This window comes from Furipterus horrens, unplaced genomic scaffold (assembly GCF_987537825.1).
Source record: "Furipterus horrens unplaced genomic scaffold, mFurHor1.1.pri manual_scaffold_13, whole genome shotgun sequence".
NCBI classification, from domain to species: domain Eukaryota; kingdom Metazoa; phylum Chordata; class Mammalia; order Chiroptera; family Furipteridae; genus Furipterus; species Furipterus horrens.
In genome coordinates, this window is record NW_028327183.1 from 40,580,479 (window position 1) to 40,605,408 (window position 24,930).

The following is a 24,930-nucleotide window of genomic DNA, read 5'->3' on the forward strand; positions in this document are numbered from 1 at the left end:
CTGTCCCCCCTGTAGGGTCCTCGTCTCAGAGAGGCCCCACTGTAACCTGGTCTCCAGGTTAGAGCCCTCTTTCCTCCTGGATGCTGCCCTCCCCTTGCACTAGTTGATCCACTCAGGCTCCACCCACTCTCTCTTCCCGTCCTCAAGATTCCCCTCCCTTAGTCCATTCTTGTCTCCCTTCTACCCACCTTCACACAGATTCAAGGGAAGCTTTATAAGACACAAATCTGCCTGGGCTGGTGTGGCTAAGTGGATTGAGTGCTGGCGTGCAAACCAAAGGGTTGCCGGTTTGATTCCCCATCAGGGCACATGCCTGGGTTGCGGGCCAGGTGCCCAGTTGTGGGTAGGTGAGAGGCAACCACACATCGATGTTTCTCTCCTTCTCTTTCTCCCTTCCTTCCCCTCTCTCTAAAAATAAGTGGTATCTAAAAAAATGAAAGTGAAAAAAAGACCCAAACCTTACTGTGCCCCCTCCCCACCCATCAGTCCCCTGATCCCCTCTTTGCATAAAACCTCAAAATAAAGCTTAAGCTTTTTACAATGACTCTGCACAATTTCACATCCATGGAACAGCCTCTTGGGATGACCACTCCTCACCTCTGAGAAAAGAATTAACTGTAGGGGATGGATCTTAGTTCTTGTGCTCTCTCCAGCCTCCTGGTCTTAGCTTTTGTGGTTCCTTCTGCCTACAATGCCATTGTGCCTTAGGATCTTTTCCTGGCTCATTCTTACCAAACCAGATTTCAGGTGGGAACTCCCTTTTCCAACAGAGCCTTGTTTGCTCCCCAAGTTAGGTTAAGTATCCCCACTGAGTTCCCACAGCCCTCTGTGCTTCCTCCATCAGAACCCTGGCTACTGTGGATTGTCACTGTCAGACTGTGAGACCTGTGAAGGCAAGACTCACAGCTATCTTAGTTACCTTGGGTCCCCAGAGCAGGGCCAGGTGCAGAACAATGACTCAGCAAACTGCAGCTGAGGAAATGAATGAAGGAATACCCAGAAAATCTTATACACAGAGCAGACAGAGACACTGAGATACCCAAAGCCAGAGTTGGGCCTTCTAGTATAATCTGAAGCTCTTGGCTCAAGATTTATTGCTCCCTTCCTTTGTTGCACATTTCCCAGGATGCTATCCTCCTGGACAGAGACAGAGGCCTAGTTGTACTGGTGGGAAGGGTAGACGCTGCACCCGTCATACTCATCAGTGGTGAGGCAGCGCAACATGAAGTGGCCCAGGTCATGTTTGGAGATGACCCTTGAGGGCCCATGTCCATCCAGGGTCACTGAGTAGGCCCCAGTCAGTGGCTGGTCTCCTGTGAAGTAAAGATAGAGGGGCTGGGTGAAGATGTTCTTTCTGCATCTCTCAACATGAGGTCACCACAATGATGGTCCCGGGGGGCCTACAGTGTGCCCAGCCTGAGTGGTATTAGAGCCAACAATGTATGAAACCCCTCCCATGTGCAGGGCACTCATCTATACCCTTTACTTCATTCATCCGACAAATCCTTATTGATGACCCACTGGGTCAGGTGCTGGGCCCTCAGCAAGGGACAAAACAGACATGAATCCCTGCTCACAGCAGTGCAGACATTCACTGAGTAAAGGCAACTATTAAGATAGGAAAGTACAACAAACGACATGTTAGTTCGAGAGAAATAAAGAAGAAAATTGACTAGGTACTATTTATTAACTCAATTTTACAAATGTGGACACTGAATCTTGAAGAAAGGAAATCACTTGCCAGTGGCAAAGGCTAAATTAGATCTAGATATCTCTGTCTGGATGTTTTCCAATCTCTGGAAGGACTGAGTGACATGTCCCAGGCATGGGTCTATATTCTATAGGCAGTGGAAGGGAACATTTTTCTGACCTTGTGAATATGGAGCTGCATGTCCTGATACCAAGGATACAACTAGGTCTTTCTTAGACAGTAGAGACAGCAGGCAGGCATTACCTGGCTGTTATAAAGCATCTAGTGGCTGCCTTATAATAATTAAAAAATAATACCTGTCAGTGACCAACTTAATTTAGGGATCAAAGGCAGCATACCAGTACAGGAACAACCTGGAATCATGTGCAATAAGAAACACACACCCTTACCCTCATGGCATCCCTACTAAAAATGTTTACTTTGCGTCTGTGAGAACACAACCAGAAATCCAGAACAAGGGGCATTTAAAAATACACCAGGCCTGGTTAATGTCATGAGAAACATGAAGGACTGCTCCAGATTTAAGGTGAAGCGGCAACTGACCACAATGAGTGACCCTCAGCTGGATCCTGACTTTAGGGGGAGGGAGAGATTGGAAGATATTTTTTGACAATCAGGGAAATTTGAATATGACATGGATACTAAATGATATGATAGAGTTCACATCAAGTTCCTTGGTTCAATAGTGGTCCTGTGGCTTGTACACAAATATTTTTCATCTTGGGAGATGTCTGTTAAGGTTCTATGAGTGAAGTGTGAGAATGTCTGCAACTTAATCTCAAATGATTCAGTGAAAAATAATATATATATGTATAAATATACATTAGAAACATATGAATATAATTGATAGCTAGCCAGTTAGGTACAGAAAGGTAGGGCAAAATGCAAACAAGGCTAAAATATTAAAAACTAAACCTAAATAAAGAATTTTAGGTATTCACAAACTTTAATTCCTTCAACTTTTCTGGAGGTTTCAAAGTTTTCACATGCACACATAAAAAAGAGAAAAACTTTAAAAAAATATTCTGTGTTAAATAACTTTTAGGCATGATCTGAAGACTTATTCCAAACCTAGCAGGTCAAGAAGCAATATAATGAGCCCTGTTTACAGAAAAGGAAATCGAGGCTCAGAGACCAGGCGCTGGAGTTTTCACTCAGCTTCCCCCCTCGGCAGCTTCACAACTGATTCAAAGCTCAGGATCCTGGTACCAACAGGGTCCTGATATGGCCACTTAACTGAATCTAAGAAATGAACCTTATTTGACCCTCTAGGGTGTGTTGCCTGCCCCCCCATCAGGGACCCCAGAAAGCAGAGGGCAAAGCAGAACTATTCTTCCAGTGGGCAGGCAACAGTGAAGGAGTCCAAAGGCCCGGCCTCTGGGTCTCTGCACTGCTGTTCCTTATCCCAGTCCTCACTTCCCTCAGACTGTCACCCGACTCCCTCCTCATTGCATGAAGCCTTCTCCTTAGAGAGCTTACACTTCATAAACAGTGTTCCATTACTACACCCTTCACTGTGTTTGCTTCCTCATTCATTCACTGAGGTACCACCCACCAGTAACATCAGCACCTATCTTTAACTCCCCCACTAGAACGTAAGCCTCATGAGGGAAGAGGCTCTCTCACCAGTGCTCTTAAAGGTGGCTAGGCTGGCCATTCAAATGCAAGGGATGCCTGTTCAATGAATGGCTCTCTCCCTGTGTGTGACTGTCTCTCAGTGTGGGTCACAGACCTGGGAGGGGAAAAGAGGGTGCAGGTGATGTTTACTAGTTCCTCCACAATGGCACCGTGAGAGGTGGTTCCCCTGTGTTAGTTCATCTGACAAACATTTACGGAGCATCTACTATCTGCCAGGTCCTATTCTAGGCACTAGGATCACAGCTGTAATCAAAATAAGACAAGATCTGTGCCTCCAAAGAGTTGACATCCTAGTGAGGGAAACACACTAAATAAGATAAAGAAATGATATGACACGTGTGGTGAAGTGTAAGGCCCCTTCCTTTGAATCTGGACCTGTCCTAGGAACTGACTTCTAATAAACAGAATGTAGCAGAAGCAGCACTGAGGGATCTGATCCTAAGGGAGGCCGAGTGCAGGTGTTTCAGCGACAGTCGCCCCAACCAGCAGCGTGTCCAGGAGGAAGCCTTCCACAGGACTCCACTCCCAGCTGCTGAGCCACCACAGGCCTGAGCCTCTCCCGGAGCCGAGTCAGCTCCAGGTACCGAGACAGAAAATCATAATATGTGAGTGGTCTGTTCAACAGAGATACCCAAAAAAGTATGTAGAAAGGAGGATAAAATCAAGCAGGGAAGAGGATAGAGAGCGTGGGGGTAAGGCTTGCAAATCCGGGCAGGTGTCCCCGGAGGACAGGAGGGGGCAGGTTGGTGGCACTGGGTCCTGGCCCCACTTACCTATGTGGGGCGGCATCACGGCCACATACTTCAGACCCGAATTCTGCAGCACCTTGTGCATCCGAATGTGGTCACTGGTCACATCCTGTAGTCGTGGGGGCACCTTGGCCGGGTCCCAGAGCAGGAAGGCTGCAGGTACACAGGGCAGCGTCAACCAAGGAATGAGGACAGCCTGGCCAGGTGCTCGATCTGCCAAGCATTGTGCCGGGACAAAACCCTGCAGGGGCTCACCACTGTCTGCCAGGTGCTTCAGGTTCAAACTCCTTCTCTCACAGCCCACATAAGAGCCAAGCGCTTCCCACCCCAACTGCTCTGTCCGCTGTCCCTTCTGCCTGGACCATGGCAGCAGCTTCCTCCATGGTCTCCCTGCCTCTGTCTCCACAATCTGTTTCCCAAGTGCAGCCAGAGGGGGCCTGTTAACACCTGGAGGAGTTGAAGTTCATCTGTGGCTCCATCTCATTCAGGGTAAAAGCGAAGTCCCCCTCAGGGCTCACAGGGACCCACCTAACCTGGCTCCGTCAGCTCTCTGACCTCACCACTGAGCCATCTCCCCTTTACTAGCTCTGCCAAAGCCACATGCTGGCCTCATAACCTTCACAACAGCTGATACCTCTGCCCAGAATCCTGTTATCTCACCACGCAGCCCTCCTTCATGTGTGGACTGCGGAGAAAGACAGCCAGGTATCACACACTAGCTCTGCAGCCATGAGCTATGTGATCGCGGGTAAGCTGATGGGTCTCCACTCCCTTAGCTATACAAGAGACAACAGCTACTATTTACTGAGCACCTACTATGTGCCACCATGAGTATAAGTACTCAAAGGAGTTTTGTGAGGATGAAGTGGCATTGACCCCTAATGTGCTCAGATGGTGCCTAGCCTACAATAAGTACTCAATAAATGTTACCTGTTAACATTAACTGCTCCTGTTATGTACCCCAGTCTTCTTTTTGGATTATTTGGAGCAACTACTTGTTGAATGTCTATCGCCCCATAAGTGGGGAGCTCTGTGAAGGTAGAGACTTGGTCTGTGTATCCATAGCTCTGTCCCTTCCCCTAGAAGGCTCTGACATTGTCTCAAGCTCGGTTGAGCACCTCCTCTGGGTTAGTTACCTCCTCTGGGCTCCCAGTACTCTAAGCTTCTTCCTATCCTGGCCCTGACCCCTCTGCCTGGACCCCAATCCCAGCCCTGACCCCTCTGCCTGGGCCCCCATCCTGGCCCTGACAACTGTGGCCTGTCCCTGTTTTACGATAGCTTTGTTTATCACTTCCCTGTCATCTGTGAGATCTGTTAGTGTAGGGCCCAGGGCTGCTCTGGTCACCACCATGTCCCTGGCATCTCCCCGTAAGGTTCAGGCACTGAACTGGTGTTCAGTAAATGCACAGTAACTTGGGGGTGGCGCCAATGCCGCTTTGCAAAAGCCCTTGGGCTGTCTGTCCGGTTACCACCCCCCAACCTTCAGCCCCACCTCTACGACCCCACCACCCACCCGAGGTGCAGGCCACGACCTTGTCCACACCATGGGCCTTCATGGCTGCCACAATGTTCTGGGCACCCTCGGACATCACTGTGGTAGGACCTTAGAAGGGACAGAGAGTGGCTGTCACTGGCGGGCGGCGGTGGTGGCGGGGGTGGCAGGGGTGGGGCCGGGGGTGGGGGTGGTGCTGGGGGCCGAGGTGCAGGTGTGGGCCGTGGGCAGAGGGGGGGCCTAGTACTGAGGTCATTGCGGGTGCCCAACAGCACGATGACAGCATCCTGCCCAGCCACCGTCTTGTCCACATCAGCTGCCTGCCGAACGTCACCCACTACCACATGGGCCGGCTGCGGCCCCTCCAAGGGCAACCTGGAGGAGTCCCGCACCAGCACTGTCACCTCATAACCTGTGGACAAAGAAGGGCAGGAAGGCAGGTCAGTAGGCTTGTGGGCTGGCACTCCTGGGCTCCAGGGGCTGTGTCCTGGAGGATGCCATGAACCCTCAAATACATCTCTCTGGCCCCCTGTTCTGAGGCAAGGTCTCCAAACATTTTTGTTGGTATACATACCCACAGTTGATATTCAGCTGGTTGTTAAAAATGGGCCATTCCTTCATGCCAGTTCATAAATTACCTCCACTGATGCCTCTAAGAGCCTCCCTGCCCTACCCCTGACTCAGACTTCTCCACCCTCTGGCAACTAAAGGGTTAACGTCTGGCATCACACTGGTCTATGACTTCCATCCCTAGTCCTGGAGGAAACTGAGGCAGAGGAAGACACGAGTGGCCCAAAGGGTGCCCAGAGCTGGGATCTGTCCCCCACGCCTTATTTCTGGAGGGCCAGGCCCTGCCTTAATCGTCATTAAAGATTTTGGACATTGCTTTGATATATTACCTCCCAAAAGAATTTTTGATAACTCCTGCCCACCCCTACATACACACCCATTTTAAAGTTCACAACCAACATGTTTTTCCTTTGTTTTAAACAACGGCAGAAGGAGTTAATGTTTGGGTGTATTGCAAATGGTGATATCAAAAAAAATTAATTGATTGTGGGCTCTGTTATGGACTGACTCTATTCCCCGCCCCCCCCCCCCCCCCAATTCATATGCTGAAGCTCTAAACTCAAAGTGATGATATTTGGAGGTGGGGCCTTTGGGAGGGAATTGGGTTTAGATGAGGACATGAGGATGGGGCCCCCATGATGGGATTCACGAATTTAGAAGGAGAGGAAGACAAACCAGGGCTCTCTCTGCATCATGTAAGAACACAGCAAGAAGTCAGCCATCTGCAAGCCTGGAAGAAGGTTCTCACCAGAAACCAAATCTGTTGGTACCTTGATCTTGGACTTCCCACCCTCTAGAACTACAACTATGAGAAATAAATGTCTTTGCTAAGCCACCCATTCTAAGGTATTTTGTTAGAGCAGCCCAAGCTGAGGAAGTCAGCCTCTACATGCCATTTTCCTGAAACATGAACCAGAGCTCCTGAGAAACGGCTGCTGGGCTGGGGCAGGGAAAGGGCAAGCCAAGCCGAGCGCGAACTGTACTGCCAGCTGGGGAGACAGTGCTTACAGAGCGATGGGGCTACGGATTCCACTGAAACACATCAAATGTATAAAAATCTGTGAGCTCATAATAATACAGTACTAACAAAAAAACCCTCATTGGTCCTCACCTATCAGAGGATTAATTTCTTACTCTGAAAATAATAAAGGAAGAGGAAAAACAATGAAATTCTTCCATTTCTCTTGATATCTGTCATCATCCATTTCAAAAACAAAGGACAGGAGACTTTCACAGTCTGGGGTAATGATGACGATAGGAATGATAAATATGTATAGAATACTCACTGTGTGCCAGGTGCCAAGGGTCTTTCCATGTATTGACACATTTAATTCTCAAAATAACCCTGGGTTTGAATACCAGTCCTACCACTAGCTAGCTGAATGACATTGGAAAATTCACTTAAGCTCTTTGGGCCTCAGGGACTTCAGTTGTAAAGTGACACAAATAATAGTCTTTACTTTATAGGGCTGTTGTAGGTTTAAATAATATAACTAAAAGCTTAGTGTAGACAGTTGCTTTTTGACAAAGCTGCCAAGACCATTCAATAAGGAAAGAATAGTCTTTTACATAGATATCTACATGTAAAAGAATGAAGTTGGGTCCCTACCTCATACCATATATGAAAATTAACTCAAAGTGATTCAAGACCTAAGTATGAGAGCTAAAACTATAAAACGCTTAGAGGAAAACAGGCATACATCTCTGTGTCTTTGGATCAGACTCCTAGCTATGACATCAAAAGCACAGGCAATAACAACAAAATAGATAAAGCATCAAAATTAAATACATGTATCTAAGGACACTATCCAGAAAATAAAAAGACAACCCACAATGTGGGACAATAAGTTTGCAGATCACATATTGAATAAGGGACTTATACTTAGAATATATGTATAAATAACTTCTACAATTTCATAATGAAAAGATGAATATGTAATCCAATTACAAACTGGGAAAAGATCAGACATTTCTTCAAAGTAGATATACAAAGGACTAATAAACACATGAAAAGATACTCAATATCACTAGCCATCAGGGAAATGCAAACCTAGACCACAATTAGATACCACTTCATTCCCACTAGGATGTCCATAATAAAAAAGACAGACAATAACCCTGGCTGGTGTGGCCCAATGGATTGAGTGCTGGCCCGTAAACTGAAAGACTGCCCATTTGATTCCCAGTCAGGGCACATGTCTGGGTTGTGGGCCAGGTCCCCATTTGGGGGTGTGTGGGAGGCAACTGAGCGATGTTTCTCTCCCTCTCTGCCTCCCTCCCTTCCCCTCTCTCTAAAATTAAGTAAACAATTTTTTTTTTAAAGACAATAAATGCTGTTGTGCATGCGGGCAAATTGAAACTCTCATACAATGCTGATAGGAATGTAAAATGATGCAGCCACTTTGGAGAAACAGTCTGGCAGTTCCTCGAGTGGTTAAACATAGTTACATGCCATTCCACTCAAGAGAAATGAAAACATACATCTGCACAAAAAACTGGTACACAAATGTTCATGAGAAGCATTATTCATGATAGCCAAAAAGTGGAAACAATCCAAATGTCCATCAATTGAATGGATAAATAAAATGTGGTACATCCAATAAAAAGAAATAACATAATAATACATGTTACAACATGAATGAACCTTGAAAAAGATTTTTTTGCAAGCTGAAAGAATCCAGTCACAAAGAACCACATATTGTATGATTCCATTTATATCAAATGTCCAAAACACACAAATCTACAGAGACAGAAAGTAGATCAATGGTTGCTGGGGAAAGGGTTGGGGAGAAAAACGGAGGTGACGTCTAGGGATTTCTTTGGGGTGGTGAAAATGTTCTAATTTGTTTGTGATGTTTGCACAACTTTGTGAATACGCTAAATACCATTCAATTGTATACTTTAAAGGAGCAAAGTGTATACAATGTGTGAACTGTATCTTAATAAAGGTGTCATAAAAATACAAAACTAAAAGTAAAACAAATGAAAAGTTTAGGGGAGTGCCTGGCACAGGAATGAGTGCTATGCAGGTGCTAGCTGTTACTATGCCTTTCAATCATTTCACTGTGTTATTTTCCGGCCTGATCCAGTCCTCTCTGGGCTCCTGCCTCACCCCCTCCAATCCAGATTCCACACGGCAGCCAGATAGAGCCCTCCACAGAAGTGCCTCCGCTCAGATCCCTCCCATGCTACCCCAGTGCCCCGAGATAATAAAGTCCTCATGACGGCCTTCAAGATCCCCTCATGACCAGGCCTGTCTTCCTCTCCACCTTGTGCTGGAGCCACTGTCCTCTTCACCCACTGCATGTCTTTCAGTTCCTCAAACACATCAGGCTGCTTCCTGGCCCTTGAACGTGCTGTCCCCTCTGCCTGGAATACCCTGTACCCTCTTTCCCCAGGCCCCACCAGTCATTTATGCTTCTTCTGTCGAGGCCCTATTTATGCTGACCTAGAATAAACTAAGAGTCCTATGGGTCCAGGGACTGCGTCATATTTGCCACCATCTCCCTGACTTATTCTTTAATATATTTTGTTGATTACACTATTAGGGTTGTCCCAATTTTTTTTTTTTTTCCCTTTGCCCACCTCCATCCGATACTTCCCTTCCCTCCAGCAATCTGCCCCCACTCACTTAGTTCATGTCCATGGGTCATGTATATAAGTTCTTTGGCTTCTCCATTTCCTTTACTATTCTTAAAAGCCCGCTGTCTATTTTGTATGTACAAATTATGCTTCTCCTCCCTGACTTTTTACAAACACAAAAGCACTGGTTTTACTGCCTCCAAAGACCTGGGTTCAAACTCCAGCTCTCCCACTTACTGGGAGGAACCACAGGAAACTCCTTTTAGTCTTCTCTAGAAAGTGAAGATCATCAACTTTGTAAGGTATATAAATGTCTAATCACTATGTGGTACAGCAAACATAATTTGAAGATAAATTAATTAAAAAAAAATAGAAACTATAGTGAAGATTGCCATCCCCAGTGTCCCCATCCCATGTGACCACCTTTCACAAGGGAATGACACAAAACCTGTGCTGCCCTCACATGCGTCTGGGAGCAGCAAAGGCTTTCAGCGTGCCAATGCGGGCACTGGTTAACTGCCACTGTATTGGTTAAAACAGATCCTGGCAAATTGTGGGTATTTTGAGGGAAAAACATGTTCCCACGGATAGTGAGAGCTTTGACACAAGATCTCAGCACGAGGGTGCCCATCGATGGTTACATTATTGATGGTTAGCAACATTTATTGAGAAGTGCTGTGCTAATCTCTTTCCATAGATAAATGTGGTTCCCCCCCCCCAAGTTTTTTAAGCGCAGTTTTGTTTTTAAATTTCATCTTTTTTATTTTTTAGAGAGAGAAGAAGAAAGGGAGAAAAAGAGGGAGAGAAACATCTATCAGTTGCCTCTCACACACACCCAACTGGGGACCTGGCCCACAACCCAGGCATGTGCCCTAGCTGGGAATTGAACCTGCAACCTTTTGGTTTGGTTTGCAGGCCATTGTTCAACCCACTGAGCCACACCAGCCAGGGCTCCCTTCAAATTTTTAACACAACCAACATTTCAATTTTAATTAAATATAAGTTAGTGGCTACCATACCAAACAGGTTTAGAATTCACAGATTTTACCCGTTACAAAGAAAATCATTTGTAAGATATTTCCCAACTTTTTTTTTTTACAAACCTCTTACTTTATTTAGTTGTCTGTTCTTTATTTTGAAATAAATTCAGACTTATACAAAAGCAACAAGACCTAAATTTTCATATTGCTTTGCTTTACCCTTCTCTCTCTGTGTGTGTATGTATATATGTATATAATATACTTACTTACACATAATTATGTGTGTATATATTCATACATATATAATTATGTATGAATATGTAACACATATATAGGGTTTTCCTAACTAGTTCAGAGTTTCAGAGCTCATTCTCCTTTTAAGCTTTTTTGATCTCAACCCTCAATACAAAATATATTTCATAGCCTAATCCAGTACACACAAATGCATAAAACCAATATTTTGTGTGTGATACATTCAGATATTGATGTAACCAATTGCATATATGTCAGAACTCACTATGACCCAGTTTGAAAAGCACCAGATTGCAAAAACCTTACAAGGTAGGTATTATTATAATGCCTTTCAAGAATGAGGAAACTGAGGGAATTTTAGGTAACTGGGCCAGGATCACATGACTATAATCTAAATTCACTCAGTCAAGGAGTGCTTATTGAGCACCAGCTATGGGCTGAACATGATTCTAGGCCCTTTCCATATATCATCTCATTTCATCATCACAAGAGCCCCAGGGCCAATGCTACTAGTTTCATCCCCGCTTAACAGATATCTAAATCCATAGATCTCAAGGCCTTTGGCCACACAGGTGGTTAAGAGGCAGAGCTGGGCTTTTAATGTGTGCAGACTAGCACCAGAGTTGACACCTGTCAGGACTCTGCCCCACAAAATCACCAAGGTAAATAAAAGCCCAGCTCATTCAACAGCGAGGCTCTGAGCTGTGCAGAAACTTGTCTGAGCCACAATGAGAGCCTAGGCAAGGCCTCCCTAAGCCCCAGCTGTCAATTCCCCAGGGTGCAGTCCCAATTGTGACCAGCAGGGTGGATGAGCAGAATTCAGTGGAATTCGGGATTAAGGAAAGGGTAGTAACATGAAGGAACCCAGTTCCTCAGGGTGACTCAGCAATTCTTAACTTCTCCATCGTACAAATGTTTATCAGCAAATTTGTTCCTCCCTTCCCACAAGCCAAGATCTAAACTAGGTCTTCCTGGGGAGGGGGAGAGCAGTGGGCCTGGTGGGGAACTTCCAGGCAGAGTCCCTCTAAGGGAAGGCTGGGCTAGGAGACAGCAACAAATGGAATCCTGGTTGCCTCCACCCTTTTGGGACACCCAGATAGTCAATATCTTCAGTCACCAAGGGTGGGGCCCTGTATCTGGAAGTCCCAGGCCTAGCTGGGTGTTGGTGGAGTCTGGACAGTGGGGGCAGAAGGCTGTCCAACTATCCCCTTCCCTGCCCCCTTTCCTGGGGCAACTCTGAATTTTTAGCCTCATTGACTTTCCAGAGTTCCCCCACCCTCCACCATGTCTTTGTGATCCTTTCTCCATTAGATGGTTACAGCAACCTGCCCAGACTTTTCAACCTTCAGCCTTGGTGTTCAAGCCAAGAGCTGTCAGGTTTCTGGCGGTTAAGGACATGAACTCGGTTCAAATCCCAGCACTGTCACTTTCCAGTTATGTGACATTGGGCAAGTCTCTCTCCTCTTGGCCTCAGTTTTCTCGTCTGTCAAGTGAGGTGATACAAGATCCAACCGCACATTGAGTGCTGTGAGGATTTAACACGTGTGATGAGAGGGAGGTGCTGGGAGGCAAGCGTTGCCTGGCTTAGTAAACCCTCTCTGGTGTACTAACCACCACCACATAACACTTGGATTTAAACCTGTCATTGTAGTCCCCCAGCCTCCCAGGGCCAGTTCCTATTCCTTTAACTAACATAAAATTGGATCTCATAGCGTTCCCCACTTCTGCCCCCGTGGCCACCTGCTTTGCCTTCTGGGTCCTCACAAACCAAGGCACTGATGGCCCCAAAAGGCCTCGGCCCGACCCCACGACGCCCCTTCCTAGCGCTCTGCCTGTGCACCTCGTGACATCTCCCGCCCGCCCCAGCTCATGCCTGCTTGCACCGCCTGAGCCAGCGTGGTGAGCCCGGTCCTGCCGGTGGCGCCGAAGATAGCAATCTTCTTGACGGCCATGCTGCGAGGTCTCGGGCGTACGAGGCCGTGGAGTCTCAGGACGCGAGGAAACCGACTGATCGCTGGACCGCCCTCAGCGCCCTTCTTTAGCAGGAGGGGCAGGGAGGGAACCGCTCAGAGGACCACGCCTCAGCGGGCCCCCTGGCAACCCGCTCAGACCGAGGGGCGGGGCCAAGCGGGCCACTCCTGCATGGGGGAGAACGGGGTGAGCGGGACTCGCCTCCTTCTACCGCGCGGTACCGCCCCCTGCGCCCGCCGCTTAGACTGGGAGGTGTGGCTGTATCTGACGGACAAGAAAAGTTGGCCCCAGTGCTCCGCCTCCGCGCTCTGAACCCACCCCCCAGGGGGCAGGGCGAGATCGGGCCACGCCCACACTCTCTCCTAGTTCACGCCCCCTCCCCACTCCACCCCCCGGCCTGTAGGTGGATCCGGGACTCACACTACCCTGAGGGCCTCCACAAAGGGAGGACAGTGTGGGTGTGCGAGTTTGACGTTGTGTATGTGTCTATGTGTCCATGTGACTCTGTGTGACTGTGAGTAACCCCAAAGGAGAGCAGAACTGTGGATACCAACTGCCATCCTCTGTGCGCAACACTGCATTACAGTCAGTGTGAGACGTGTGACACCACATGTGGCAAGCATTGATCTGTTCTTGTGTGGTCTTGTGGGGACACTGGGTGACACTCTGTCAGTCTGTGATGCTGTATGTATCCACGATTCTGGGGAACGTGACGTGAGTGTGGGACGTGTGAAATATGTTGTGAGAGTGTGTGACCCTGTTAGATTTGACAGTGACACTGCATGTGTCAGGTAAGGATGTGTCACTCTGACCCCATTTGATTGTGTGGCTGTGGCTGTTACTGTTGTGATGCTATTTGTGACCTCCTGTGACATGATATATGAGTGTGATACTGCAGAATGTGTGACCCCCATGTGGGTGTGACTGGTATGACAAGTTTGCGTGTGTAAAAAGGTATGTGATACTGTGTGATTGTGAAGCTGTGAGTGCTGTCAGTATATGGCACTCTATGAGACACCCATATGAGTGTGGAACAGTGTGACATGTGTGTGCATGACACCGCATGAGTGGTGGTGGTGGCACTACCTCAGTGTCACAGTGTGTGACGCTGTCGGGCACTGTGCCAGTGTGAGACCCAGCGTGGGCGTGTGCTTGCGTGTGAGTTTGCATGTTTGACCCTCTGTGACCCCATATGAGGGGTGACACTCTGTGAGGATGTGATTGTGGATAATGTTTGTGATACTATATGTGACCCTGTATGTGTGACATTGTTAGAGCATGTGACTGTGTGTGATGCTACCTCTGGCCCCCAAAAGTGCACCTGTGTATTGCACGCCGTGGCCGGGCGTGTGACGGCTCGAGGGCCCAGACTGCAGGAGGCCGGGGCGGCGGGGGACGCGGACGGGAGGGGGTCCCGAGGCGCGCGAGCGCGGCGGCCGCGCGAGCGGGGGAGGCGCGGCGGCGGCGGCGCATGCGGATCTGGCCGAGCGGCGGGGCCGGCGAGGCCGAGCGGAGCCTGGCCGCTCCCGGCTGGGCCACGGACGCTTAGAGGGAAGGCGGTGTGGCGCCGCGAGCAGCGGGTACAGCAGCACCGGCAGCCGCCGGCCCAGGTGAGCGACGTGGGGGCAGAGAGCCCTTCCCTGCAGCATCTCCCCGCCTGCCCGAGCATCCCTCCCCCGCGCGCAGGAGCAGCAGCCTGAGCCCCCAGGGTCCCCCTGGCTGGGGGGAGGCGAAGGGTTGAGGACAGAATGAACCCGCACCTCCCAACCTAATTCAGTCTCCGCGCCATGTGTGAGTCCTCTACCCAGGCCTTGTCCTTCCCAGGCCCCCTCCTTGGGAACGGTGACTAGACTGCAGGGAGAGAGAGGCGCGGCCTCTGAAAGCTTAAATCATCTGCATCCATCCTCAGCCTTGCACCCCGTCAGCCTTTGCTGGGGCCACCAGACACCTCTTTTCACCCCTCACCCCCCACTGCCTTCTTCTCCCTTCCTTCCCCATTCAATCACGTAATGGCCAGAGCTGTTCCAGGGCTGTTCCCCGGCAGCCTGAGAGCTCACAAAGTGCTAAGTGCCTCCCTGTTCCCGTGTCCTCCGCAGAAGAAATAATTATGTTCACTACTTAACAGGGAGGGAAACTGAGGCACGGAGAGGCAAGCTAAAGATATTGCCTTAAAGAAACAGCAATAGCCCTGACTAGTGTGGCTCAATTGGTTAGGCATCATCCCGCAAAGGGAAAGGTTGCTGGTTCGATTCCTGGTCAAGGCACATGTCTGGGTTGAGGGTTCGGTCCCAGGTCTTGTCCCAGATTGAGGTGCTTGTCAGAGGTAACCTATCCTTGTCTCTCTCACTCTCTTTCTCCCTCCTCTCCCCTCTCTCTAAGAATAAATAAATAAAATCTTTTAAAAAAACGAAAAAGAATAAAGCAGAACTTGAACTCATTTCTGTCTGACTCCAGCATAGGTACTTTGATTTGCTAAGATTTGTGACCAGAGGATGAAAATGCTAGCAAAGATCATGTTTTGAGGGTTTGTAGGTACTAGCTACCATGTTCCCTGCATTATTAAATCATTTCATCTTTCAAAACCCCTAGGAAATGGGTACTATTATCATTACCATTTTACAGATGAACAAACTGAGGCCCAGAGAAGGGAAGTGATTTGGCCAAGGTCACACAGGTGGTAAGTTACCATGTCCCCACATAACTTTCCATGGAAAAAAGGAAGAATAACAATGAATTTGGGAGTGTCCACCAAAAGAGACAATGTCCATCACACTGACCAAGATCTAGACCCTTCCTTCCTGGAATCTGTTGGATTGGCAACTGTGAATCTTTTGAGAAGGGAGACATTGATTCCCTCCCAGTTCCCTCCTTTTTTTTTTTTTTTTTTTTTTTTGTCTTGGAATCAAACCTGGATTCCTGGAGGGTAGAGGAGATGTATCTGATGTTATCCACCTCCTTAAATTTCATATTTACAATCTGTCAGTGTTCTAGAGTCAGACACTATGTCAGTTAGCTCTTACCGCAATAATACTGCATAAGAAACCAGTGTCTTAAAACACTTAAAACAAACATTTATGTAGCCATGGAGTCTGAGACCAGTGACTTAGGTTGGGCTCATCTGGCTTATTCATACGTTAAGGTGGGGAGGGGGATGTTCTGTGTTGGCTGCTCCAGTTGGTCTTGGCTGGAACACATGGGACCCTGGACTAGCCTTGCCGTGTTTTTCTCATGGCTACAGTCAAACACAAGCAAACACAGGCAAGGTCTCTTGAATCTTAGGCTCAGAACACACCAGCACTTCCACCTAATTCTGTTCATCAAAGCCATGTGGCCAAACCCATGTCCCCTCACCCCACTCTTCCACCCCTTCCATTGCCGTAGTAGGAGAATACTGAGGATTATATGACAAAGGCTATCTGGGAGAACTGGAGCCATTAATGTAATCCATCATTCAATCACAGGGCCTGCGTTTAATCCTAACTGCTCAATAGCTATGTGACCTGGGGCAAGTGAATTAACTCCTCTGTGCCTCAGTTTCCTCCTCTTATAATAGGTCTAGTAACAGCCTATCTTTAAGGAATTTGTGGGAATTAAATAAGATAATGCATATAAAGTACTGAGTAATGTACAAGTGCTCAATAAATGTTAGTTATTGTTATTACTGCATTATAGAGTTGTATTAACCATAACAGTGACAGTTTGCCAAGTCCCTACCCTGCACTAGCTTGTCATTATTATTACGTCCACGTTAGAGACAGGAAAACTGAGGATGAGAGAGGAGACTGGACTCATAGACAGTTGCTAGTAGAACTGGGATCTCAGAGTTCAGGCCAGGCCACTTGCCCTAACCTGCCTCTGCCCATCCCCAGGCCTCACCTCCCCTGATGGCGCAGGTACCAGGAGAAGTGGACAACATGGAGGGCCTGCCGGCCTCTAACAACAACAACCCTGCAGCCCGCTGGGAGAGCCCAGACCGGGGCTGGGATCGGGAGCAGCCCGCAGCCTCTGCCACAGCTGCCTCACTGTTTGAGTGCTCCCGGATCAAGGCCTTGGCAGGTACCTGGGAGAGAGCTGGGGTGCGAGACGAGAGGGAGGGAATGGAGGGGACTGCTGTGGTGTTGCTGTGTCCCTCAGTGCCTGAGAACCTTGATGGCCTGCAGGATGGGAAGACAGTTACAGACACTTAGAACTTAAATATTTAAGTCAGCACTGTCCAGTAGAACTTCCCATGATGATGGAAAAGTATTCTCTATCTGGGATATCCAATATACTAAGCACCGGTACTTGTGGTTGTGAGCACTTAAAAGATGGCCAGTGCAACCTAAGGAACTGAATTTGTAACTTTATTTGGTCTCAATTAATTTAAGTTTAAATAGCCACATGTGGCTTGTGGCTACAGTATGGAGCAGTGCAGCCTTAGAACCGTGGGGATGTGTACAGCTCCAGAAACATGAGATTTTGTAAGCATGCTTCCTTAAACTCCTGAAATGCTGAAATACCGAAATGCCAGATTTTAGGACCTTAGAATGTCAGACTTAAACCTGAGGCCTTTAGAAACAGAGACTATTGTAAATAGAATTTTATAATCACAGACCTTAGAAAGTTTTTTAAAAGATATTATTTATTTACTTTGAAGAGAGAGGGGAAGGGAGGGAGAAAGAAAGGGAGAGAAAAATCCATGTGTGAGAGGTACATCGATTGGTAGCCTCTCGCACGCCCCCGACTGGGGAACCTGGCCCGCAACCCAAGCATGTGCCCTGACTGGGAATCGAACCAGTGACCCCTTGGTTCACAGGCTGGCACTCAATCCATGGAGACACGCCAGCCAGGGCTGGACCTTAGAAATTTTAATCATTGGCTCCTAGGCTCCCAGACCCTTAGATAAGTCTAAATTCTAAAACACATAGATCTTAGGGCATTTTAATCCTAACCCTTTAGAATTTCTCTTTAAAAAAAAAAAATAATGATTTTATTTATCTTTAGAGAGAGGAGAAGGGAGGGAGAAAGAGAGGAAGAGAAACATTGATGTGAGAGAGAAACATCAATCAGCTGCCTCCTGCACACTCCCTGACCAGGGACCAGGCCCGCAACCCAGGCATGTGCCCTGACTGGGAATCAAACCATTGACCTTTCACTTTGTGGGACAACGTCCAACCAATGAAGTCACACCAGTCAGGGCCCTTTAGAATTTCTGATTAGAAAAGTGATCCTGAGATAAAATGACCAAACCTTCCTGCTTTAGCATTGAAGCCCTCAGGGACAACTGGGGTGGTCGGTCTCCTACTTTGATGTTTTAGAAAAATAGAAACAAAGACCAGAGAGCTATAGACTTATAGAACCTCAGAACCTTAGACCTTTGGAAATGTAGACCCTTGAGCCTCTGGACTATGTATTCATGGAGTTTTAGAATCTCAGGAGAGTTTAATCATCAGCCTACAAATTTATGAACAAAGACCCTTCAGAGACGTGTAACTTCATAATCATAAGCTTTGATAACATTAAACCCCTACCACCTTTGACCCTTGGGATGTTAGTAGCTCAGAAACATGGAGTATTATACACATAAAATATATATTGTTATAATCATAAAATCTTGAAACCCTTAGAATCTCAGAATTTTATTAACTCAGCATTTGACAATCATAGGGTCTTTGATACGAAGATTTTGGGAACTTTATAATTAAAAGATGTTGAGCAGGGTGTTGAACTCAAGGGCCTCTGGGAAAGCAGGTGACATAAATGAGTGAGTGGACTCGGGGCCGTGGTCAGCTGGTGAACAATGCTCTGGACACCAGCTCTTAAAAGCTTAAAAACTTGGGAACATACTGACTTAGAACTCCAGAATTTATTATTTCATCCATGAAATATTTATTTGGTGCCTGCTCTGTGCCTGGCCTCTGCTGGACAATATGAGGGACATAATGGTGACTGAGTCAGCTCAGTCCTGCCCCCACAAGGCTCCCAGTCCAATGGAAGAGTTACATCCAGCCAAATAGTGATGACACAGAGGGGTGAGGGCTGTGAAGGGGAAGCCCAGGGGCTATAGGAGCCTAGAAGAGGTGCCTGATTCATTCTGGAGAGTCAAGGAGTGCGTCCTGGAGGAGGAGATAGCTAAGCTGAGGCCTAAAGGATAAAGAGAAATGAAATTCTGGCATGGAGAGTAGATTATGCCAGGCAGAGGGAACAGCATATGCAAGACTTACAAAAGTTGGGAGTAACTGGGTAAGGAGGGTAAATAAATGATGATGGGAGAGGAGCCAGTGGGAGCCACATATTGAAGGGCCTTGCAGGCCACCATGAAAGGTATGGGACACCAGGGAGCTATGGTAAGATTTCAAGCAGAGGTGGGATGTGGTAACATAAAGATAAGGACTCTTCAAATCTTAGAATCACTGATTCACAGAACATCAGTGCTGGACCTCAGACACTATATAGTCTAGAGAAATGTAGAGATATGCTTTAAGAAAAAAATATTTCTTACACATCCTCCGTGTCTACTTAAATTATTATAACTGTAGTTTCTTAAACTCACACAAACATACAATTCTGTTTATATCTTTTTCATTGTTTTTAGAGAGGAAGGGAGGAAGGGAGGGAGGGGGAAGGAGGGAGAGGGAGAGAGAGAGGGAAACATCGATGTGAGAGAGAAATATCGATTGGATGCCTTTCCATATGAACCCCGACTGGGGATTGAACCAGCAACCTGGGTATGTGCTCTAACTGGAAATTGAACCGGTGACCTTTTGGTCTATAGTACAACGCTCCAACCAATTGAGCCACACTGGCCAGGGCTGTTTATATCTCTGTGCCTGCAGTTCTTTACAACTGAAACACATAATATTGGACTCCAGACCCAAACCATAAAACCAGTAACATTCACCCTGGCTGGTGTGGCTCAGTGGATTGAGTGCCAGCCTGTGAACCAAAAGTTTGCCAGTTCAATTCTCAGTCAGGGCACATGCCTGGGTTGCGGGCCAGGTCCCCAGTTGGGAGTGTGTGAGAGGCGGCTGATTGATGTATCTCTCACACATCAATGTTTCTCTCCCTTTCTCCCTCCCTTCCCCTCTCTCTGGAAATAAATAAATAAAATCTTAAAAAAACAAACAAACCAGTAACATTCACATTAACTGTAACATGCGGATGTTGCTATTCTGTGAACCCATATTGCTGCTAGGCTGCCAGGGTGCATTTCTGTTTGCATCCCTTTGCCTGCTTTTCTCTCTCTCTCTCTCTCTCTCTCTCTCTTTTTTTTCTATTCAAACTAAGGCCAAACCTTGAGCAGAGTCCTCCATAATATGCTTTCGCATGAAGACATTTAAGAAATTGTCTGGACCTTGGCTTGGAGGGTTTCCTTAATCACGCCCCACAGTGTGGCTTGCTGTTGTTATCATTTGTGTGAGGCCCTTCTCCTTTTTATCTGTTCATTTATTCTCTCTTATTCCCATGTCTCACAGCAATGCCTTCTCTCCTATAGGCAATCATCCTTTTCTTCGCACATGGATTTTACTAAACATGCGTTGCTAATTAGTGTGTATGCAGACATATATTTTAACTCTTTATTAAAGTATTACATGCATACAGAAAGGCAGGTAAGTCATGAGTGTCCAGCATTTCCACAAGTGAGCACCCGCTAGTAACTAGCCCCTAGATGAGGAAACAGAGCACGACAGCGCAGGCGAGCCCCCTCCGGCCACCTCTCTATTCCTGCATCCCAAGAGTAAACGCTGTCCTCACTTCTAACGGTGCACATTCCTTTTGCTCGTGTTTGAACTCCATGTGAATGGAATCATGCAGTGTGCAGCGTTACGTGTCTGGCTCCAGTCACTCAGCACTATGCCTGTGAGCTTCATCCACATCGGCCTATACTTGTAGGTGTTCCTTCATTGTTGCATAGCATTTTTAAAACATACAATACCTAACTATTTAGTCAGGGACACTGACCTCTGTTCCCTTATATTACCAAATTAAAAAATGACAACAGCCAACACAACAAACGCCATCCAGTATGAATGAATCAAAATTATACCCTTTTATTTTTTTTTTTTTTGTCAGATCGGCAAAAAATGCAATATATCTTTTGGTGTACCGCAGAATTTTAGTGATTAGTTTATGTGTGCCATTGAGATGAAAAAGGTTTAAAATCGCTGCTGTATAGTATTCCACAGTGTGACCACCATGGCTTAGCCAATGACCTGTTGATGAGCATTTGGGTAGCTTCTAGGTTAGGACTATTACAAACTAGACTGTTGCAAACTAGTAATTGCTAGTATTACAAGCTATTACAAGCTATTGCTGCTTTAAACTTTTTAGTACACATTTTCCGGGGCATAAGCACTCATTTCTGGTTGGCTTAGACCCACCCTGGAGCGACATTGTTGGGTTATAGGGTAGGTGTATATCTAACTTTAGTAGAAACTGCCAGTTTGTAGCATTTTATATTCCTCCCAGCAGTGTATGAGTAACTCAGTTGGTGTATATCTAAACCTTGCTATGGTCATTCTTTTTAATTTTAGCTATTTTGGTGGGTGTGCATTCTGTTGTGGCTTTCACTTGCATTTTCTGATGACTAATAATGACTAATGAGGTGGAGCACCTTTTCATATGTTTATTAATGATTTGAATATCCTATGAAGTGCCCCTCAAGTCTTTTGCCTATTTTCCTGCTTTTTTCTGATTGCTTTTCAGTTCTTATATGAGGGGGGACACACAAAAAACTGGAATTTATTTATAAAAATCTGTGTATTTACTCTCACAAGTTTAAACGTCTCACACCTTCAAAGTACTCTCCATTTGATGCAATACCCCTATTGAGATGTTTTTTCAACTGCTCAAAATAGTTCTTGAACTCATTAATTCTGATGCCTTTTAGTGCTTCTGCTATTTTTTTGTTTCACCTCTTCCACATTGGAAAATTTTTCCTTTGAGGACCTTTTTCATCCAAGGAAACAAAGGAAAGTAGCTCGAGGTGAGATCTGGTGAATAAGGAGGGTGGGGCATGGAGGTCATGCTATTTTTGGTCAAAAACTGCTGAACACACAATGGAGTGTGGGCAGGTGCATTATCATGAACTGGGCAAACGTATTGGAAGAGTCTTCAAAACAAAATTTACTGAAGCCAAACGCAGCCTCTCACAACAATGCCAGCTGGTACACTGATACAGCTGGGTTCCTAGAGCACTTATCTAGCAGGACAAGACTGTACTGCCAGGGGCCCACCCTCTAGAAGATGATTCCATTTTTTGGGTCCCCTCTTGTACATTCTAGGTCCAAGTCCTTTGTCAGCTATATGTATTGTGAATATCTTCTCCCATGCTGTGGTTTATCTTTTCATCTCTTAATAGTACTTTTTGATGAATGGAATTTCTTAAGTTAAATTTAGTTTAATTAATAATTAATTTCTGTATGGCTAACATTTCGTGTCTTCCTTAAGAAATATTTGCCTACTGCAAGGTCATGGAGATATTCTAAAAGCCTTGTTGTGTTCTTTTCACATTTAGATTTATAACCTGAATGATATTTGTTCTATTTATTATCGTGTGTTTATTAGTAGTTGTGGGTCAAGGTTCTCCCCACCCCCACATGGATATCCCGCTGACACAGCTCTATTTATTGAAAATACTCTCCTTCCCCTCCAGAACTCCAATGTCACTTTGTTATAGATCTGGGAGCCCTATATGTATGCATTTGTATGTGCAGGTGTTGCTAATTGATGCAAGTTTTGTCATATTATAGACTGCATTTTTTGAATAATTTTATCATTCAGCACTGTGCCTTAAGATTCATCCATGTGGCTCTCTGTCCATCTAATCTGCTACTTCTCACTGCTGCATGGAGTCCATGGTGTGCATTCATCATATTTGACCCATCCCCTTCCCAGTGATGGACAACCCACCTCATCCCCAAATAGCATTGCGTTGAACATCTTTCTACATGCCATTAACTAGTGTGAACAAACTTTTGGGGACACATAGACAGCAGAAAGAATTGCTGGGTCATGGGGATGTACACTAATTTAATTTGACTCTGATTGTTTTCGGAATGGTTGCCTCAGTCTATAACTTGCACCAGCAGGCATGAGGATTATGATATTCCCATATTCCCACCAATGCTTGATATTCTCCAGCTTCCTAACTATTCCCAGACTAATACCCAAACACAACCATTTACACATTAAGTCTCTCTCTATTCTTTTTCCTTAACCAGGAGTAGTTCTTCCTCTGCTCTATGGAAGTCTCAATGTATTAAAGATATGAATAAAGTCTTATTCTGAGGAAATATATTTCACTTGTGATTGGTGACTGCCATAGTGGAGAGTATATGAATGATAAAATATCTCAATGTGAGCACATGGCAGAGGCAGGACAAGTGTCATTTGGCTCAGAGTCTTGACAGCCCAAAGGTATCTGTGCCAGCTAGAGTCCTGGCAGGAAGCAAATGCCCTCCTGAAAAGGGTAAAATGGAGGAGAGTTCAAAGAAGGGGCTATTTACAGAGATGTGGGCAGTGGAACCCCCCCAACCCCCCTGCAGCCACCAGGGGATAGGGCAGGGCAGGCAGTGGTGAGACATGAGAGAGGCCTCTCCAGCAGGAGCAGGGGATGCAGGAAGAGCCAGGCACTGCCGGAAGCTGGTCAGGCAGGGAGGGAATACGTTTCTTGGCCTTTCTTCTCTCTCCTCATCTGCTGTCTAAACCCTACAGAAAGTCTGAGGCCTTTGAGGGCTGGGGAGTCCGTTCATACAGTCCACACCAGAGCAGGTGCAGAAGACTGGCAGGTGGCCCTGGAAGGGCAAACGAAGACACCCTGCGTGCTAGCCAGATATACTCACCAATGGTAAACATCCAGTGTCATCTTAGGTCAGAAGTGGCACTCAGGGACATGTTTGGTTTCACCTCCACTGTGTTTTATAAAAACATAAATCCATTGCCAACATTTAAACACAGGGAGACTTTGTCTTTTTAAAAAACCCGGGTTTTTTGGCTCCTCGTGGACTATCGCATGATATGGCAGCACTGGACCTCTGTCTTCAAGACAGGAGCCCTGTGGCTGCTGCCCCTGCGAGGAGGACCTCGCTTTCTCCGTTTCAGGATCTTCCTGGCCCCACGGGCATTTCCGTTCTGGGCCTTTCAGTTCAGCTCCATGCTAACAAGATTGTAATCACAAAAACTGACCTTTCACTGCATAGTCCTTTATGAAGCCGCCATCCAGATGGTCTAGGATGTACTTCTATTAATTTTCTTCAGGTAGCATCTAAATGAAATGACAAAATAAAAAATATTCCCGTGGAGCCTTGTCGTCCAAGCATGAGTCCCCAAACACCCAGGATCCCCAGAACCCATTGAAGAAATGCTGATCTGTTCCAAACCCCTCATTTGCAAATGGGAAAATGGAGGCCAAAAGAGGAGAGAAACTTCTCGAAGTCACAAAGCCGGTCATCATAGAGATGGGGTTGACTCCAGTTGTCCTCTTTCTGGCACCACTCTGGGGAATCACCGAAGTTCCACTTCGGTGTCAACACTGACCAAATCTGCTGTTGGCATGGGCATCAGTGCTGGAAGGCAGAATAACCAAATAGTGTCTTTTCTGTCATCACTTCCTCATATGTGACCTTGAGATTGTGACTACTAAATTATTTAGTAACAGAATGTGAATAACATCTGTACAGGCTAAGCTGCTATAACAAAGAAATCCAAACAATGCAGTGGCTTGCAGGAGTTAGAAGCTTATTTCTCCCTCCTGCATAGTCCCTCCGTGAGCAGCCTTGTTCTCAGTCAGTGCGGATTCCAGGTTCCTTTTTCCATCACATGTGCTGTGGCCCTTGGTATTCAAGACTTGGGAGTCAGGGGAAGAGAAGGAAGGCCAGGCAGCAGTTTCCTTTTTTAGTAAAACTTTAAATTATGAAATAATTATAGATTCACAGGAAGTAGCAAAGAGAGTACTGATGATAAAAAGAAAAATAACCCAATTAAAAATGGGAAAAACTTTGCATA

General features: G+C 46.4%; 2 protein-coding genes across 2 annotated transcripts in view; one reads left to right on the top strand and one right to left on the bottom strand.

Annotated features, from left to right (window-relative positions):
- Positions 1-1,064: 1,064 nt before the first annotated feature.
- BLVRB (biliverdin reductase B) lies at positions 1,065-13,108 on the bottom strand. Its single transcript, XM_090260220.1, has 5 exons — positions 12,848-13,108; positions 5,838-6,002; positions 5,612-5,701; positions 4,123-4,251; positions 1,065-1,313 (listed from the first exon to the last, which is right to left on the bottom strand). The coding sequence occupies exons 1-5, from the start codon at positions 12,924-12,926 to the stop codon at positions 1,156-1,158; spliced, it is 621 nt and encodes a 206-aa protein (XP_090116346.1). The 5' UTR covers positions 12,927-13,108; the 3' UTR covers positions 1,065-1,155.
- A 1,373-nt stretch (positions 13,109-14,481) lies between these two features.
- The window catches only part of SPTBN4 (spectrin beta, non-erythrocytic 4), a 72,180-nt gene continuing 61,731 nt past the window's right edge, over positions 14,482-24,930 (top strand). The window contains exons 1-2 of the mRNA XM_090260620.1: positions 14,482-14,555; positions 16,815-17,001. Of these exons, the coding sequence (XP_090116746.1) occupies positions 16,830-17,001 (172 nt within the window). The 5' untranslated portion in view covers positions 14,482-14,555; positions 16,815-16,829. The remainder of the gene's footprint in view (positions 14,556-16,814; positions 17,002-24,930) is intronic.

Excerpts from the sequence above, each read along its gene's own strand:
- BLVRB (XM_090260220.1), bottom strand. The coding sequence starts at position 12,926 with ATGGCCGTCAAGAAGATTGCTATCTTCGGCGCCACCGGCAGGACCGGG. Across the intron at positions 5,702-5,837 it reads GGGCACCCGCAATGACCTCA|GTCCTACCACAGTGATGTCC; the intron begins GTACTAGGCCCC and ends GTCCCTTCTAAG. Across the intron at positions 1,314-4,122 it reads CGTGATGCCGCCCCACATAG|GAGACCAGCCACTGACTGGG; the intron begins GTAAGTGGGGCC and ends TTTACTTCACAG.